Source organism: Tauraco erythrolophus, chromosome 1 (genome assembly GCF_009769465.1).
Source record: "Tauraco erythrolophus isolate bTauEry1 chromosome 1, bTauEry1.pri, whole genome shotgun sequence".
NCBI lineage: Eukaryota > Metazoa > Chordata > Aves > Musophagiformes > Musophagidae > Tauraco > Tauraco erythrolophus.
The window spans coordinates 63,598,668-63,613,554 of record NC_141465.1 but is presented as its reverse complement, the minus strand read 5'-3'; the positions used below and the strand labels follow the sequence as shown (position 1 = coordinate 63,613,554).

At 45.0% G+C, this 14,887-nt stretch overlaps 2 protein-coding genes across 3 annotated transcripts in view; one reads left to right on the top strand and one right to left on the bottom strand.

The window, feature by feature from the left end:
• The window catches only part of TBC1D8 (TBC1 domain family member 8), a 51,327-nt gene extending 46,013 nt beyond the window's left edge, over window positions 1–5,314 (top strand). Inside the window, exons 16-20 of the mRNA XM_086610104.1 lie at window positions 947–1,187; window positions 2,467–2,532; window positions 3,155–3,244; window positions 3,398–3,498; window positions 4,832–5,314. Coding sequence (XP_086466230.1) covers window positions 947–1,187; window positions 2,467–2,532; window positions 3,155–3,244; window positions 3,398–3,498; window positions 4,832–5,290 — 957 coding nt within the window. The 3' untranslated portion in view covers window positions 5,291–5,314. The remainder of the gene's footprint in view (window positions 1–946; window positions 1,188–2,466; window positions 2,533–3,154; window positions 3,245–3,397; window positions 3,499–4,831) is intronic.
• A 1,468-nt stretch (window positions 5,315–6,782) lies between these two features.
• On the bottom strand, window positions 6,783–13,530 carry RPL31 (ribosomal protein L31). Of its 2 annotated transcripts, none has more exons than XM_086610090.1 (5): window positions 13,496–13,530; window positions 12,655–12,771; window positions 10,584–10,709; window positions 7,398–7,510; window positions 6,783–6,854 (listed from the first exon to the last, which is right to left on the bottom strand). In XM_086610090.1, the coding sequence occupies exons 2-5, from the start codon at window positions 12,759–12,761 to the stop codon at window positions 6,823–6,825; spliced, it is 378 nt and encodes a 125-aa protein (XP_086466216.1). In that variant the 5' UTR covers window positions 12,762–12,771; window positions 13,496–13,530; the 3' UTR covers window positions 6,783–6,822. The 2 variants fall into 2 exon arrangements, with proteins under 2 accessions (XP_086466216.1, XP_086466220.1); XM_086610094.1 differs by lacking the exon at window positions 13,496–13,530 and adding an exon at window positions 13,187–13,209.
• Window positions 13,531–14,887: the final 1,357 nt, after the last annotated feature.

Here is a 14,887-nt window from a genome sequence, read left to right as displayed (position 1 = left end):
GACATCCACCACCTCTCTGGGCACCCAGTTCCAGCTTTTTTACAACTAAAAGCATTTTCTACCTCAGTTTCTTTCTGTCAAGCTGATGTTTGATAGAACTGTTATAAAAGTTATTTGTAGACAGGGACATCTAAGCCTATACAAATATACTTGATTTAGAGGTCCAAGCATGTAATTATCACCCTTAATGGACCATTTCTTTTGTGTACTGTTCATGGCCATAAATACTGAGTACTGAGAATATGACTGTGGTGTGTTCTTAGCGTTATGTAGCTTTGTGGCTAAGAGCAGCTGTATCCTCCTTCCATTAGTGGTTTTAAGACGATGCTGCTGGGGCTTGCTCTTCAGTGCTTCCCTCCTGCTCCTTGCTGCTCTTGTTTTTGAGCTTCAACTGGCTTGCACTCCTCCCCTTTCCTCATTTCATTTCTTGATGGTAGTTTCTTTTTGTTAGCTCCCTTGGTACAGCTTGGTTTTTTAGGACTCATGTTTTGCATCAGCCTGTCTTTAAGGGAAGACTAATAGGTACACTATCCAAATGGAGAGGTCTGAGAGACAATAAATGAGCAGGTCAAGCCCGTGTAATGCTTACCCTGGATTTTCTCTGACCCTCTGTACCTTTAGCTGGTTAGAGACATCTCGGGCCAGATGGGTCAAAGAAAGTTTCAGTATCCTGCAGTGAATTTCTTCCAAGAATCTGCCCACCCAGTCTCCCTTCAAATTTATTAACTGTCCATTGGAAATCAGGAGAGCTCTTGGCTGCTCTAATCAAAGATTCATGCTTTGCTTTTTCTCACAGTAATGCTCTTGGTATCGTTATAAGACCTTGTGAAAGAGAACTTTGAGCATTTCCAGCATACTTTGATGCGAATGCCTTTTTCTGCCGGTTGTGCTCTCTCCCGTACCGCACACCACATTCCCCTTCTCTTCCGCCTCTGATTTCTCCTAGAGGGAACATTTAATAAGGTGTTACTGGGAAATGACGAGTCCGGTGGTGGAGCGACACGACCCCAGCAGACCGTACGCCGAGCAGTACCGCATCGATGCCCAGCAGTTCACTAACCTGTACAGGCTGGTCTCACCCTGGACCTGCGGGGAGCACACCGACGTCCTTGCCCAAAGGACCTTCCGGCTCCTGGATGAGAACATGGACCAGCTGATCGAATTCAAGGGGCTCGCCAGCTGCTTAGGTATCAGCTTCCCTGCGGGGTGAAAGGTGGGCAGAGCAGAGGGGGGTGGCACACGGGTGAGACATGGATGTTAAAATGCCATACAACTGGCAGGGGAGGATGTGGACAGATGGTTTTCTTGAGCTTGTAGTTAGCCTAACCAGTGATCTTCTCTGATTTTTTTTTGTGTTGCAAACACCTGAAGTCAATTAGATTTACAAGACAGCATAAGGACATGATTGAATATTGTATTAAAATATTTGGCTTCTCAGACAATAGTAATTTTGTTGAAAATATTGTATGTGAATTAAAATTATACTTGAGTTTGCATGGAAAGCTTGGAAATCCTCTCTACTGGATTGTTGCTCTCAGTACAGCTTTGAAATCTCAGTATGCTTCTTTGTAACTGCTTCGTGAAGACGTAATCTTACACAACTGCCTGCTGCTTGCCTTATATGTTGACAATAAGCAGAACAAAAAAAAATATCTGGCCAGCAGGGACTGAGAGCTGTGCTAGGGTTGGGCTTGAGGCCACCAGTTGTTCTAATGAGATGAAGCTGCCCATCCCAAAATCTGGCTGAATAAGAAAGCGCCACATCTCAACTGTTGCCCAACCCCATGTGAAGAAAACTGAATCAACATTCAAAGCTTCAGTAAAAATCAGTAAATCCATATTCTTGCCACTTAAGCTTTTTAGAATTTTCCGATGTGAACCAAGGCACCCTGTATTATGTTGTTATTTGATTTTTGATCCTTAAAGGGATACAACTTTAAATTAAAAAAAAAAAATTCTTCACAGTATTTCAGTGCATTTGAAAGTTTAGAATCTCATTTTTACTGGTCATTGAAAATATGAATTATATGATGTGAAATAGTTATCTTCTTTGGGCTTATTCTACAGAACAGCAGTAAAGGCTGAAGGGGAGAGACATAAAGACTATAATGGTCCCAAAGGGGGTTTTCTGTCTCACGTTCCTGTTAATCTGTGGCAGCAAACAGCCTTTGCTAGATTCCCTGCCATCCTCCTTGATATTTTTAAATGATGCTGAAGCTCCATAGGGTTAGGTACTCCCAGTCTCTTTTACAAGAACAAAGACCAAACCAGATGGCTCTCACCTGCTGTTCCTCGTTGACAGGCACAGCTTAAAATATTTCCATGTAATATACTGGCCATATGTTTTCATGTATTGTCCATGAAAACAATTATCTTTTGTGCGTGGAGAGATGCCTGATTTATTTTAAACCGTTGAAGTAAACGCTCTGGTCCACTTCCTTCTTGTTTTTTTTTTTTTCTTTGCAGATGTTATGTATAACGGAGAAATGAATGAAAAAATAAAGTTACTATATAAGCTGCATATCCCACCAGGTAAGAAATCTAAACGGGAATGAATACCTCAGTTTCCCCAAAAATCTCTTGCTTAAAGCTTTTGGGAAAAGGCTGCTTAATGAAGAACCCTATCTTGCTTCCTTCAGCTGGGAGCATATACGATGTGCATTTGTAGTTATGCTCAACGTGTTTTAAAAATTACTCCTGTCAAAACCTTTTTGGACGAAATTTATAGATATACAACGTCAAGGCTCACAGCTGCTGCAGTCAGAGATCTTTTGCAGCCAATCATATGGTTACTTCTAGACAAAATATGAACTGAAATAACATTTTTGGATGGCTCGTACTCTGTGTAAAGTAGAAATCTCCTTATCACATCTTGATCTGGTTTCGATCAGGTGACAAAACTTTGTGGTAGTTTCTCTGTGCAAAGTTTTTAATTAAATGTGCCATTCTCAGCAAACTCCCGACTCTCTCACTGCAGCACCAGTCTTACTTACATTAACGTAATTTTATAGTATGATTTAATGAAGTACTATTTAAAAACATCTTTGCCCAATTATTTTGCTTTCCTCAAATACGTAAAATTCAAAAGCATAAATAACCATTATGTAGCATTTGAAGGATTAAGCATTACATTTGTCACTTTTGGTTTTGATAGCTCTCACGGAAAATGAACGAGACAGCCAGTCACCATTAAAGAATCCTTTGCTGTCGACTTCAAGACCACTAGTCATTGGAAAATCAAATGGTATGTCCAAAATGGTTCTCTAGTGAGTGTGCATATGAGATAACCAACTTTGCATTTGTTAACCCTACTCTTATTTCTCTGACGTTTATTTTGAAATGTCAGTTTACTCCAATGACTTGAAAACCAATTCTTTTTGTTTCTGCTCCAAAAAAGGTGATGCAGTAGATTACCAGAAGCAGTTGAAACAGATGCTGAAGGATCTAGCCAAAGAAAAGGATACTAAAATTGAAAAAGAATTGCCAAAAATGAGCCAGGTACGTACATCAGAGGCTGCAGTCTGTTTTCAAGGAAGTGGAGAGTACTCGAAAATGAAATGACTGAATACAACAGTTCAGCTCTTTCTGATAAAGTGTAACTTCAGCCTGAGCTTAGATTCAGTCCTTTAGGTATCAAGGATTGGGCTCCTGTGATCCAGGAAGCAGGTGTTTAAAAACTCTCAGCTACCTTTCTAGCAGCTCCCAATCCTCAGACTTGCCGGAGAATAGAAAGAATTTCAGACTCACTGTCACCTGCAGCATAACAGACTGGAAGACAGGCTCATGCAGGCTGGAAAAAGTCCTCCTCCTAAGCCCAAAGAATTCCCGAGAATGCATATTGCTATCCTGTCTTCCCTGACCTCCTCTCCACCAAACTGGTAACTTCTTTCTTAGTCCATCACCAACTGGGACTTACCCTGCCTTAGCTAAACACTGACTAGAACTGCATGACAGTTGAAGGCTCTCACCATCTTGCCATCTCCTCCCTGATGCCAGTAGAGCCTTGTGTGTGGTGTTGGCGTAAGGAAATCTACTGGAGGGAAAAAAGTCCTGCATTAGTAGAGCAAATGTGCGGACACGTGAAGAAAGATGGGTCTACACCCGGAGTCCCTTCTGTGCTGGTGTTGTTAAATAAAGTTTTCAATGCGTGGCATGTACCTAACCTGTTAGCTCAGCAGGGCCACGTAATCCCTTATAAAGGCGTCACTTGACTGAACATCCTGCAGTCCTTTCCACCCTGAATTAGCCATACTAGGACTGTACGAAACTTGAGGGCTCACAAATTTTGTAATAGGACATGGAAACATCCTCTCAAGCGTGATAAGCATCTGTGATGAGTGAGCAAGGGTAAAAAAGGAGAGAAAGGGACGAAGTCTAAATTTTATTAGTAGAAGAGGAACAGCTGGGAGAACATGGGAAAGAAACAGCAAAAGGGAAGTTGCTTGCAGGCCTGTGGATGGCTGATGGCTGTTGTGTTGTTAACTCAGTCTGTGTGACAGCCATCAGTTTCCCACTAGTCACGGATTGTATCTCTTGCCTGCATCTCACTTGCCTTTTGGTCATCTGGAAGGTCCTAATAGCCTTCATCAAGCAGCAAACTACTTTTCTGCCATTCGCTTTTTGATTTGCAGCACCAAGGTTTCCTAGCACCAGTGGGGGCTGAAATCCCTTTGCTAGCATTTTTTTAAAAGCAGGCACTAGTTATAGATGAAGATATAAACGTACAGAGCGTTCTGCCTTCCATTGCGGTGCTGTGCCCTCGCCTGACGCCTACAGTTACCCACAGCGTGGCTGTTCACTAGTTTGATTTTTGGTTTTTCATCCTCTACAGAGGGAGTTCATTCAGTTCTGCAAAACCTTGTACAGCATGTTTCACGAAGATCCAGAGGAGAATGATTTGTACCAAGCCATTGCCACTGTGACCACGCTGTTACTTCAGATTGGAGAAGTAGGACAAAGAAGCATCAGCCTGGGGAGCGGATCAGACGAGATCACTGAGGACTTGCAGCCCGAGGCCTCTGCTTCGGAGCAGGATGCTGTGTTTACTGACACTGTGAAGACCCCTCACAAAGACTCTCAGCCTTCACCTGTGACTGAAGGGGACTGGACTGTCTCTTTTGAACATATTTTAGCATCCCTTCTGACTGAACAGTCGTTGGTTAACTTCTTTGAAAGACCCTTAGAACTGAAGCCGAAACTTGAGAACGCAAAACTGAGTCAATATAGTCTCAAAACAAATGGCATGAACTGCCAGTCACGGGGTGAACATACAAAACTGAACGCACAGTAGCAACAAACCTGTCACAAATGAAATGAGTGGAGCATCTCCCTTATAAGGAAAGGCTGAGGGAACTGGTCTCTTTAGCTTGGAGGAGACTGAGGGGGGACCTCATTAATGTTTATAAATATGTAAAGGGTGACTGTCATGAGGATGGAGCCAGGCTCTTCTCAGTGGCATCCAATCATAGGACAAGGGGAAATGGATATAAGCTGGAACATAGGAGGTTCCACTTAAACATGAGGAAGAACTTCTTCCCAGTAAGGGTAACAGAACACTGGAACAGGCTGCGCAGAGAGGTTGTGGAGTCTCCTTCTCTGGAGATGTTCAAAACCCACCTGGACGCGTTCTTGTGTAATCTGATCTAGGTGGTCCTGCTCTCCAGCAGGGGATTGGACTAGATGATCCTTTGAGGTCCCTTCCAATCCCTAACATTCTGTGATTCTGTGTGATGCCAAAGCACATACTGTAAAAGGCTTTCGGTTAGCCGTGACTGGACTTCTGAGAAACAATCTGTTGGTCTGTGGTTTTCAGTTTAAGAGCTTTAAAAGCTAAAGGGTGTGTAGGTTTGTTTTGTGCCATTGATTTATTATGTTCTTGTTTTGAATGTAAAAGGAAACATCTGTCTACAGCGTGAAGACAGTGCAGCCCTCTTCCGTGCTGGGAGAGCAGAGGCTGGCTCCAGTTGTCTTTTTTTTTTTTGAACAGGGGAAAACACTTCTCAGCTACTGTCCGCAGTTTGCTTGGGTTGCCTTTTTTGCACTAATACTGAAAACTGTTTCAATGCTGGTAATTGAAACTATTTTAATATATTTGATTGTATTCCAGTTTATATGTCTTGCTGAAATGCTAAGCGTACATGGACTGTGCTTCTGACGTTGGTCTGTGAAAACATGCACTTTTCAATAAACCCTTTTTATACTAGGCTTATATTTGACAGTATTTATTGATTTATGGAAGGTAAGTACCTTTAGTCCCTACTTCATTGAACAAATTACCTGAGCTAGTGCACTTAAAATTCAGTCGCTAGTGAGAAGCCCGTGTTCCAGTGTAGCGCACCGACCTGCTTGGGAGAAGCCTACTGATTCTGCCGAGGAGACTGTCAGGGACCAAATACATGGAGTTTACTTTACTTTATCCACAAGAGATTACATATATGAAGTATTGATCTAACTGTTTTGCAGTTTGGAGTTTGTTTGTGGTTTTTCTTGGTTTTTTTTTTTAAACAAACTTGGCCTTAACTTAAAATACCTGTGTAATGGCTCTTTACATGGATGGCAAAGTCCTAGTGTTCCTATGGGAATAGTGATGTTTGCATCTGCATCTCCTCCTTTTTCCTTTCATATCTAACAGAAGTCTACAGTATCTTTAACTAAGAAAATTACACCAATATGTTCAAGCCCAAGGAAAGCAAGATACTTTAACAGCTTGTCACCTGTTCAACTCAACACTTCATGGATGAGAGCTTGAAGAGACTGGACAATAAAATAAACACAACTTGGGATTAAACTTTCTTTTTATCCTTTTATTGTATGAAAATCCATTTAATTTTCATCCACATTGACTGTCTGTAGACCTGCAAAACAAGAAACTATATCACCATATATGACTAGGACAATTCCCTTTATGTATACACAGGTCTTCACAAGAAAGTGCACCTAGTTTCAAAGCTAGTTTGCTGATCTACATCTGGAAGAGCAAACTATGTAAGCAAGTATTTCACCAAATGTTAAAACAAAAAACTGCACATTAAATCAATTCTGCAAATATGATACTTCTCAGATGACGAGCAGAAAAGGCTCAACCTGCTTGAGCTTTTGACCTCAGAGATTGTACTTTATATGGGAAAACAAGCCTTAAAACTACCCCAACAACTATGGCCAGTGTTTTTTGTTCTCTCAACATTTACATTATTATTTCACTAAATTCTCTGTTTACTTTTTAATGCTGATCAGGCAAGGTAGCATCCCTGTTCTCTACAGCAGAGCTAGTTCAGGCCAGCAGTTTGACCCCTTCAGCACACTTTTCCTCTGAGTTTTGCACTGCAGGAGCTGTCTCACTTTGCTACTTATTCAGAAAAACATGGCACAGAGGATTAAGAGACGGCATGCAACCTCACCTTTGAATGTTGTGACTGGTACATAGGTAACCAGTGTGTATAGCTTGTTTGGTGAATCTTCATCCTCATTGCGCTTTCTGGACAAACGCACACGGATACGGTAAGGAACATTCCTAAAATGAAGAGGACAGATTAATTTTCAGTAAAACATGTATTGAAACCTGCTAATTCATAGAAGAGAAAATGAAAGTTCTTTGCTCCATGATTACTACCCCTCCTCAAATTCTTAAGCTTTGCCTATTTTACAGAATCACAGAATGTTAGGGATTGGAAGGGACCTCAAAGGATCATCTAGTCCAATCCCCCTGCCGGAGCAGGACCACCTAGATCAGATCACACAAGAACGCATCCAGACGTGTTTTGAACATCTCCAGAGAAGGAGACTCCACAACCTCTCTGCGCAGCCTGTTCCAGTGTTCTGTTACCCTTACTAGGAAGAAGTTCTTCCTCATGTTTAAGTGGAACCTCCTATGTTCCAGCTTATATCCGTTTCCCCTTGTCCTATCATTGGATGCCACTCAGAAGAGCCTGGCTCCATCCTCATGACAGTCACCCTTTACATATTTATAAACATTAATAAGGTCCCCCCTCAGTCTCCTCCAAGCTAAAGAGACCAGCTCCCTCAGCCTTTCCTCATAAGGGAGATGCTCCACTCCCTTAATCATCTTTGTGGCCCTGCGCTGGACTCTCTCAAGCAGTTCCTTGTCCTTCTTGAACTGAGGGGCCCAGAACTGGACACAATATTCCAGATGCGGCCTCACCAGGGCAGAGTAGAGGGGGAGGAGAACCTCTCTCGACCTACTAACCACACCCCTTCTAATACAGCCCAGGATGCCATTGGCCTTCTTGGCCACAAGGGCACATTGCTGGCTCTTGGTCATCCTGCTGTCCACCAGGACCCCCAGGTCCCTTTCCCCTGTGCTGTTCCCCAACAGTTCAGTCCCCAACTTGTACTGGTACATGGGGTTGTTCTTACCCAAATGCAAGACTCTACACTTGCCTTTGTTGTATTTCATTAAATTTCTCCCTGCCCAACTCTCCAGCCTGTCCAGGTCTCTCTGAATGTCAGCACAGCCTTCAGGTGTGTCAGCCACTCCTCCCAGTTTAGTGTCATCAGCAAACTTGCTGACCATGCACTCTATTCCCTCATCCAAGTCATTGATGAATATGTTGAACAATACTGGTGCCAGTACCGACCCTCTATTTGTGCAAAGTCACGATGATTCAATTCTGTTTCGATCTCATAACAAGAGTGAAATCCTGTACCATAACAGATTGTACTGTTTGCCTTAGAGGAGCTTTTTGTTTTGTTAAAGTGAGCAGGTAAGAATTAATTGAGTCTTGAATAAGACGAATCCGTAATCCAGTGGGAGCATAAAGTCAGAAGTGCACCGTCGGTCCGCTACTCATTCAGGACCCATACTATGAATATGATCATGAAGCACAGTGTGAATATCATCAGCAAGCAGCTGTTACTAACAAGCATTTCTTACTAGAATAGAAAACAGTGAGGAAAAAAAAGCAACAAACAACAGCCTGTTCTGAAAGCCAATGCTCAGTCAAGAATCAGAGTACTGCCCAATCCATTGGTCAGAGGTAATGTGGACATTCTAGTGAGCTTTAGACCTGAACCAAGACCTTATCCATGGGCATAAAGCTGATCAACATTTCTTCCTCAACAAGCCCAGGGAACCACAACTAAATCACTTAAATGATTTTGTTTGTAATAGGCAAGTAACAGCTTAGCATCCTCCCCTAACATTGCCCAAAATATGCTGCTGAGGGAAGGCACGAAGTTATTTGTCCACACCACTTTTCAAGTAAACTGCAATGAACAGGATTTTGGAAAACTCCTGTTCAGGAGTACTTTGCTCCACAGAATGTGAGAAGGAATTTCCTCCTTGCTGTATGTTCTCAGAGCATACTTAGTGAATCAGATGGATGCAGAAATTATGACACAGGAACTTGCTTCGATTTCCTCCCTTCTTGAAACAAGCCAACAGCATTTTTCACTACTTCAAGTAGGTCACTGACTGTTACAGTAGCTGTCATAGTGATTTTAGCCTCTCCTGATCCTTCCAGAGGAAGATATTTTACTTTGCATACATTATCCTATGCTAACTAGTGAAAACTGCAGTTAAACTCATGCTGGAAAGACACATGGATGACTCCTTGCTCCGCAGACTGCACTTCTACCAGTCAACAGAAGGAAGACTTGGTTAGTAGCCTCATTGCTAAGCTCTGAAGTTACGTTGTCACCTGGCTGAGTTGCTACTTCTTCATTGCACATGAACTGGAACCTCTCGACAGAATGCCCAGAAGACCCAGTAACTTAGTCCCATCTTCCCACTCTGTTTTTGAAGGAAAGGTTGGCCTAAGCACACAACTCCAGACAAAGGACTGTAAACATGTCATAGACTAGACTCAGGAATCTAATTCCTAGAAGATATGGTTTAAAACAAGGGTTCATGTGTATCCAGTGCATCACTCAGTATTAATCCCTACCAGTTAACCTTTTATTACAGTTTAAGACGTCCCACTCCTCACAGGAGTCCTTTCAGACCGTCTTCACACATGTCAAATGCCAAATCAGCTGCTTCTGTAGCAGTAGTTTAACAGAAGCTGTAATTTTTTGGCCCGTAAACTACTTAGTATTTGTACTTTCAGGACAAGATTAACAGCTCTATTTAAAACACACCTCATTATTTCCTTGTGTAGCATTTATCAAGTCAGCACACTTCAAAACCTAATCCTGTTCAGACACATTACACAAATCCCAGGTACCTAGCCTGGGACTGCAGGAATCACTAAAAAGCCCTGTCTCTAAAAACTGTCTGCTGCAGTAGGGATTGGGGTACTACAGTATTACAAGAGCCCAATCCTTTCTCTCCCCCTGCCCTCCATCCCCAAACCCACATTCCTTCTTCCCTTTGCTTTATTCTTATTAGAGGCAGCAGGAAGTTATTTCAATTCCAGAGTTTACCAAAGCTTTGCTACAAATACACTGAGGGAGCTGACCAGATCACACAGGTGACAACGATTACAGCTTGGCATGCACACTGTAAGAAAGGGAGCACTTGCAAAGAAAATGCAAATACTGCAAGAAGTACACAGATTTTTCTACCCCTCCACATATACAGTTACAAGGTTCTTCCTCACCCAATAAAGAAAGTTGCAGAATCGTACCTTATTCCTTTTGCCCAGACCGCTTTGTTCAGTCTGGTGTCAATGCGAACATCAGGAGTACCCATTTCCTTCATCGCAAATTTACGGATTTCCTTGAGAGCACGCGGTGCTCGTTTCTTGAAGCCCCTAGGACAAACACAAGAGCCATTTCTTTAACTTCAGGAAACTGTCAGTGTTGTACACTTGCTGCAGCACTCGACCACTGATGTCCTCCAAACATACAATGGCAAGGATCGTGTTCAACAGCAGTTCAATAGCTGCATCGTAGTATGACCAGACCTGTACTCTGGTAGACAGTTGCCAACCTCAATGTCTATGTCTAACAGAAACCACATACAGTTATGTACAATAGTTTCAGTAAAAATTTGCAACTGCAAGGTCTGCTGGATCTTAAGTTTTATTTCTAGCATGTTGATGTGAAAAATTCCTGCAATATTACTGAAGAGATGAGAGCTTTCACAGATACTCTAAAGAAAGGCCTATGAAAAAAGCAGTGCAATACAATGTTAATACAAACTTGACAGAACTGTTTAATATTGAAATAAACAGCAGAAGAACAAAACTGATGCTACTCCGCGTAACAGCTTCTGCTAAACAGTATTTGGGGGTTACTTTCTTCGTGTCATCATGACTGGACCACCACCAGAACTGTTTTCTTACAAGTATATAGTTTGTCTCATGCCTACTATCGGCAGATTCTACATGACTGGGCATTTGCACTGGAAATTACAGCTGCAGCACGAGGGCTTTGCCGTATTCCAGTACTTAAAGGGGGCCTACAAGAAAGCTGGAGAGGGGCTTTTTACAAGGCCGTGTAGTGATAGGACAAGGGGCAATGGATTTAAACTGAAAGAGGGCAGATTTAGATTGGACATAAGGAAGAAATTTTTCACTCAGAGGGTGGTGAGGCACTGGAACAGGTTGCCCAGAGATGTTGTATATGCCCCATTCCTGGAAGTGTTCAAGGCCAGGCTGGATGAGGCTTTGGGCAACCTGGTGTAATGGAGGGTTTCCCTGCCCATGGCAGGGGGGTTGAAACTAGATGATCTTTGAGGTCCCTTCCAACTTTAACCATTCTATGATTATATTATACCCACACTGCGACATGCGACTGCAGTGTCAGTAAGGTCTAAGGTCTGACAGTGGGTTATACCCGGTATTCTTTCCACACTGCTGTTGATATTTAGTGCTAGAAATCGGGGATGGATGAGTGACTGCAAGCAAGAAGCAATAATCAAAAAATATTTCGTCCCTAGCGCTTCACATCTAAAGAGAAAAAGAGGATAACCCCAACTGAAAAGCGGACAGCAGGATCCCCAGCATTAATAGACTGAACTGTCATAAACAACCAACAGGCAAGGCCAGAACATCTTATTGCCATTTAAAAGTACCACTGCCGCCCATCCTCACCTCACCCATGGTGTTGTAACAGTCCACTGCCTCATTTCTCTCCTGCGTTCATTTCAGCAATTTCACCAATTGTTTTGATCCAGATAGTTTTCTACCACATGATGTAGCCATACACATACAAAGAGAATCCAAGGGAGATGCAGTTTCTCAACAAGTCCTCTCAAGCGCTCTACTACTACACGGTTGTATGAGATTCAACATTTTGCCAGGTAAAAGTTACTCTCACCTACACAGAACTAACACTGTTTAACTCAAGTCATACCCAATTTACACCTCATAGTTTAGCAATAAGCACGGAGCCAATCACTTGATTACAACAATATTTAATTTCTACAACTAACTACAGTTGGGCTAAATTTTAAACTTCAGTTGGGAAAGAATGATGACCTGTGCACAGAGGTACACAGCTCTAACTTCAAGTGACGTCCAGGAACAATCACAAAAAAAAACCCAAGCTTGTTCCTGAAAGCCACCTGCAAGTACAGGACTGCAAAGGTGCGGAGCTGCTTCCTCGGGACACAACTAGCACAAGGGACTAAAATATCATGTCAGCAACGGTGCCGGTCAGGCCTGTTGTTCTCTGCCATTTAAAACACCCAGAACCCACTTCCGAACACCACTTTGCACACAGCCAACTTCATTTATAAAAGGAAGAACTTACACGCCATGGATCCGCTTGTGAATGTTGATGGTATATTCCCTAGTTACCACCTCATTGATGGCAGAGCGTCCCTTCTTCTTCTCGCCACCTTTCTTTGCAGGAGCCATTTGAGCAACGCTGAAAAGCATCCATGCATGTGTCAAACACACACCCAGCTTCCCTCAGGCTTCCCCGCCCCCCCCCCCCCCCGTCACCTGTCCTCCCATCATCCCCAGCTCCTTACAAGCCACACAACTCCCGCATCCAGAAACTTATTTAAGATTAATTCATCCCCGGGGTCGCACCAGTTGTCGATTTCAAGCAGCAACTTTTCAGCACCACAAATGCTTTACTCCCATCTCCCTGACAGGAGCGTGAAAAGCACCTGAGAATCTTCGGCCACTTCCCAGGACGACGGGGCTCCTGGCCAGCCCCAAGCACCCCTAAAAGCACCCCGTCCTACTTCTGTATGCCCGAACTCCTTCATCCTTCAAGGCGACCCAGGACGGCAGCTCGGCCCGTCCCGAAAAGGGGAAGACGGGGACTGAGAGACTCTTTCCAGGGGCTGACGGCAGCCTACAGCTTCCTCCTCCCTCGCCAAGGCCCAGCACGGCCCGTAACCGCCCCACGAGCACCCGCAGCGCTCCTGGGGCCTGCGCCCTGCCCGGCTCAGCGCAGGCCCGGGGCAACCGGTAGATGGGCCCCAGCCCCGCCGAACAAGGACCCGCCGAGAGGAACCACCCGGTGACCGCCGCTCCGGACCACCTTCCGCGCCGGGCCAGGCCCAGGGCCACCTCGGCCGCGGGGTCCGCCAGGCGGATGGACGCGGATTCAGCAAAGCGCCCCTCGGGCGCCCACTCACCCTGCCCGGGCACAGGCCGGAAAGGAGCGCGCAGGGGGTTCTGGGAAGGAGGAGCCCTTCCGCGATGCAGGTGGGGCCGACTGCGCCGGCGCCGGCCGGAGGCGCGCGCCGCGGGAGGGAGGGGCTCGGGGGCGCATGCGCGCGGGTGGCGCGCGGCGCGGAGCGCGCGTTCCGTTAGCGCGTGGTGGGTGCGCCGGTGCCGGGGGGTGGTGATGGGGCGGGCGGGGCCTTGAGGCCCCTTCCTCTTGGGGGGGCCACTGATCCCGGCGGGAGCGGCTCCTGGTTCTTGCGCCCCGGCCGCTGGGCGGTCGGCGAGTCACTTCTGGCGCGGCCTTCAGCCGGAGCCCCGAGGCGGGGCGCGCCGCGCCGGCGGAGCGAGGGGCCGGCCGGCCCTCGGTGGGAGCCGGCCGTGCGTGCGGGCTCAGGCCGCTGACGGCACGCCCAGTCCTCTGGCCTGCTCGGTGTTCACTTTGGGGTGGTTGCAGGAAAGGCTTCACAGCACCGTCCCCTTAAAAGAAAGGTTCTGCCTCGCAGCTGGGGAAACTAAACGTGCCTCCCTGGGTTCGGGCTTGGTGGCTTGGAGTGGCTGCTTTCCTACCTGACCTCTATTTAGGAATCTCTTTCATGCGGTGCATTGTATGGGAACCTCAGCTTGGGCAAGTTACCCTGTTGACATCTGCAGCTTTTATTCCTGAGACACGAACTAGGCTGGCTGGCTGCTCAGAAGAATGACCCAAGCTGAGTGATTATGTTGGAACAAGCAGGATCTCAGCTATAAAGAAGTATAACAGCCCGGCTCTATGAAGAGGACTGGTGTACCATGTGCATGCAACAGGGAGCAAGCGCAATAATCCAAAACAGAATGTGTGTGCAGGGAAGAAATGAGACAGAGCATGAAAAACTAGATAGTAACATAAATCTGTTAAGTGCTGTGTATCCTTCCAAGCAATATAATAAGCCAGCTTATTAGGAGACAACATCATCCTAATTTCAGCTTCTCCCTCTTAGCAATTTAAGAGTACTGCTAGTCTTAGAAAGACAGGCATTTGGTCCAAGGCTGAGCTTGGTTTGGACATACGTACTGACAATCAGGAGACATGTGGGTGTGTTATAACTATGCCCGACAGTAAAACAAATTCTTAAAGGAATTTTATATTCCTGTGACTTTCATCATAGTAGTTGAGATCCATCAAGTAAGTGCTGCTTCCACAGGTATTTCCTCTGAGGTTGTAGGTAGTTAAGGCTTGGCGGTCGGAAGATATCGCGCTGTACGGAAAGATAGGACCCCCCCCCGGCTCCAGATAGCCAATAGCGTTCAGCTCATGATGTAAGCAGACGGAAGCGACGTTGTAAACCCAAGCTATATAACACTGTGTTGTTCAGCAATAAACG